Below are 4381 nucleotides of genomic sequence, written 5' to 3'. Positions count from 1 at the left end.
TGGGTACAGGAAAACCTTTTCTGGGTCTATATATTTCTAGATTTTCATTTTACTGACCCTGTTTCTCTCTTGCATTTTATGCATCTAATGGCATTATGTAGATTTCGATGATATTTAATGGTTCTTTATAATAAAAATTGAAAGACAAATCTAGAAACGTCGTGCATATAAATGAACAACTGGCTCCTGAACCATTTTCTAAAGCTTGATGTTGATATATGTGAGATTCCATAAATGAGTTATCCCTTCTACTATAGCTTGATCCTCTTTATCTATCTCTGCATTCATATTTCATTCTCCTCGTCCACTGTTGTAAAGCACCAACATCTTTAGATTCCCTTCTGTTCATTGTGGGTTTTGCATAGCCGCTCTCGAGGTGCCTGTAGCCATTTCTTTATTTGTCTTTTCAACAGTCTTAGTATCAACACCACATTCACTTCCAGCAAGTTCAATAAGAACACCTTCCCAAATATTTTGGCCCTTTGTGATCTCGATTCTACTAATGTTGTTCTATTCGTTTTAATTTCTGTGGTACATGTTGTGTTGCCATAGTGTATACCACACTTTACACATTCAATGTAATCCAGCACTTGCAAAAACCAACGCATTTAGCCTTAGAAGATAAAATGTCAAACCTCTTTTCTTTCTGCTAGTGCTTTGTATTTTATGTTCATTGCTTTGATAAAGATACTTATGTTCAGCGATCTATTTTTAATAGCTAATCCCTGTCTCTCTCCCGGCAAGAATGGTTCTTTTTTTCTTCCAACATTTTCATCCTTTGTTCAATCTTGAAGAAATTTGCAATGCATTTCTCTGATTCTTATAAAAGCATTTTCCTCATCCTATCTGTGATGACACCTGTAGCTTGAGTTGGATCCATCCAACTTGCATTTTTTCCCTTTCTTTTGTTATTGAAGATAATGACAACACTTTGTGTTATTTCAATTCATTATATCTATTAAATGTATAATTGGTGTATCTCATGTCTAAACACACATGCAATCTGCATACCCTTTCCCAATGTCTATCTCTTTTTTTTGCATCAACATCATGATGTTGTTACTTTGCTTTTACAATTCATAATGCTACAATGTACAGGCTCCACCATATATGTTGATTGGTTATTGAATACTGAAATGATGCTTATCTGTTGATTGGTTATTGAATACTGAAATGATGCTGATCTTTACGTCACATTGTCTACCACAACTTCAATACATGATTTGCTCTTTCAATTATATTGTTGATTCTGAAACTAAAATTGTCATAGATGAATACGTTCAAATCTGATATTCAATGCTCTGTTTTGACATACGCATACCTTTTAATTCATCAGTGACATGTTGGGTTCAAACCTTTATGGGAGCCACATTTACATTTACATGTCATTGATCATCTTTTCCTGTACATAATGCAAGCTAGTTAGAAAAAGTGGAACGATGTTTTTGGATTTTGGATAACATGGATGTTTGTTATGATGTATTTGATGACAGGAAAGTCATTTCTTAGATCTTTGGATTTAACTATATTTCTAACTTCTGTGATTGCAAGGTATTGTTGCAATATTGGATTGTTTTTAATATTGAACTGATTCTTTCCTAAACTATTCTTTCCTTTTCCTATAGTTGTTTCCTTTCTTATAGCTTTATGCATTTGGCATACAACTATATATGTACTTGTACAGTGTTGTGTAAATACATGAATGAAAAATATTCTTCTTGATCTTGTATTTTCAAGTTGGTATCAGAGCTTTGAAGCTTGAATCATTTGTATCCCTTCATTGAACCATGACTGATTTAGATTCGGAAGTATTTGAGAGCAAATTTGCTCCCATTATTATTCAATCCGAAGGTTCATCGTTCAAGGCAGGGATTACACTCAATGAAACAAATTATAATTTTTGGTCTCAAATCATGGAAATGCATATTGTTGAGAAGGAGAAAATCTCTTTCATTCGTGGTAACTCATAGCCACCTACCGAGAAGGATGATCAAAAGGTCAAAAGATGGTTGTTGATATTTGTCCCCAGAAATTATGAAGCGATACATTCACTTACCCATTGCTCGAGATATTTGGAAAGCTCTTTCTAAGGATTTTTATGATGGAACAGATGAATTGTAGGTGTTTGTCTTGAATCAGAGGGCTTTCTCTGCCAATCAAAATGACAGAACACTCTCTGGGTATTATGGAGAATTAATCGAGATTTTTGGTGAGTTGGATCATCGTGATAAAGTGATCATGGAAAGTGAGAACGATGTTGAATCTTATCGAAAATCAATTCAACGACAAAGGGTGCATATTTTTCTTGCTGGATTAGATGGTGACTCCGAACAAGTTCGTGGTGAAATTTTGAGAAAGGATCCTATTCCTGAATTAGAAGCATGTTATGCATTGGTTCGCTATGAATTTGTTCGACACAACAATGATTGGAGAACTAGGAAAGATTGAAGCTTCAGCCATGGTGACTCGAAACCGATCTAATCAGAATGGGCCTCGTCAAAACCCGCCTAAGATCACTAATGGTGCTGATAAATCCACCTACAAATGCACCCATTGCAATCAAACTGGTCATACCAAAAGTCACTGTTTTGAACTTGTTGGGTATCCAGAATGGTGGGATTGTAGCTGCGATTTGTGGAAGAAGAATTCCAAGAAGACCTCTAGTGCAACATTTGTTGAAACAAAGACAGAGGATAATGTTGATGGACAGATCTCAACATTAGCAGCAACGACAGGTAATGCTGCTAAGGCTTTAAATATGTCTACACTTGTTTCTAATAGTGCATGGATAATTGATTTTGGTGCTATGGATCATATGACGTTTGATTATAGACAGGTCTCATCCCTTAAATTGTCCTCACAAAAATTCGTTTCCACTGCCAATGGCTCTCCGGCCCTAGTTATTGGAGAAGGATCCTTACCTCTAATTGATACCTTGAATCTAGATTATGTTTTAGTGTTTTTGTCTTTGCATTACAATTTGTTGTCAGTTTCCCAAATCACTACTACTTTACTCTGTGTTGTAATTCTTTGGCCTGATTTATATGTGTTTAAGGACATCCAATTGAGGCAAATGATTGGTTGTGGTGTTAGGCGAGGGGAGTGGTATTACTTGGACTTGGTGTCAAAGAGTTCAGACAAGCTGCGTCAAGCTTTAGTGATGGATGGCTTTGAGGGGGACCAGCATAAATCTGAAATTTGGTTATGGCATCGACGTCTAGGACATGCTTCCTTTGGTTACCTAAAGAAATTATTTCCTAGTTTATTTGCAAAATTTGATGTTTCTAGCTTTCGGTGTGAAGTTTGTGAACTTGCAAAAAGTCATCGTGCTTCTTTTTCATTAACTTTGAATAAAAGTTCAATTCTATTTATGATCATACACTCTGATGTTTGGGGTCCGTCCAAAGTCACTACCTTGGGTGGATCACATTGGTTTGTTACTTTTATTGATGATTGTACTAGGATGACTTGGGTATGCTTAATGAAGTCTAAAAGTGATGTGAACTTGTTATTTAAAAAATGTTATAACATGATTCGTACTCAATACAATGCACAAGTTCAAGTTCTTCGCAGTGACAATGGAAGCGAATATTTGAGTTCTAAACTTCAGCAGTATCTGGAAGCACTCGGAATTATTCATCAAACTACTTGTTCCAATAAACCTCAATAGAATGGGGTAGCCGAGAGAAAAAAATTGTCACTTGTTGGAGGTTGTCTGTGCTTCTGTGATAGAAGCCCATATGCCATTATCCTATTGGGGCGAAGCACTTACCTATGTAACATATTTGATCAATCGGGTACCCTCTAGCACTATTGATTTCCAGACACCATCCCAGGCTCTTGCTGAGGCAGTTGTTGCTCCAGCTGTCCCAAATTTACCTCTTCATGTCTTTGGTTGTGTAGCTTTCGTACACCTCCATAAGCATCAGCGCAACAAGTTATCTCCTCGAGCACTACGATGTGTCTTCCTAAGATATGTTGCTTATCAAAAGGGGTACCGATGCTATCATCCTCCAACCCAACGAATGCTTATTACATTGGATGTAGTTTTTGATGAAGACTCAATGTATTTTTCCTCTAAGCCTGAACTTCAAGGGGAGTACCAAAAGGAAATTCAGACTCTAGACTATGATGATCACATCTTTGAAGATGTAGGTAGCTTGGACATCTCTGAAGATGTGGATGTTCACATCCCTGAAGATGTAGGTAGCTTGGACATCTCTGAAGAAGGTGAACTCTCTAAAATTGTTAATGAAGTAGGTGAAACTTTGGACCAAAGTAGTGATGAACACCCAAAAATTGAAGTTGTGGGTCCACCTCTATTTGAGTCCCTCACACCACACCAATCGCTTACTAGGGATGTTTCTAAACCAACTAGAAA

The 4381-nt window shown here is 36.7% G+C and overlaps 1 protein-coding gene across 2 annotated transcripts; it reads left to right on the top strand.

The window, feature by feature from the left end:
* Positions 1–1610: 1610 nt before the first annotated feature.
* On the top strand, positions 1611–3377 carry LOC149574812 (uncharacterized). Of its 2 annotated transcripts, none has more exons than XM_089814643.1 (2): positions 1611–2735; positions 3094–3377. In XM_089814643.1, the coding sequence occupies exons 1-2, from the start codon at positions 2387–2389 to the stop codon at positions 3156–3158; spliced, it is 414 nt and encodes a 137-aa protein (XP_089670769.1). In that variant the 5' UTR covers positions 1611–2386; the 3' UTR covers positions 3159–3377. The 2 variants fall into 2 exon arrangements, with proteins under 2 accessions (XP_089670769.1, XP_089670770.1); XM_089814644.1 differs by having other exon boundaries at positions 3056–3377.
* The last annotated feature ends 1004 nt before the right edge of the window (positions 3378–4381 follow it).

Source organism: Cupressus sempervirens, chromosome 2 (genome assembly GCF_028749045.1).
Source record: "Cupressus sempervirens isolate cs-2001-9-10 chromosome 2, ASM2874904v1, whole genome shotgun sequence".
Taxonomy (NCBI): Eukaryota; Viridiplantae; Streptophyta; class Pinopsida; order Cupressales; family Cupressaceae; genus Cupressus; species Cupressus sempervirens.
This window is presented reverse-complemented; position numbering and strand designations above follow the sequence as displayed.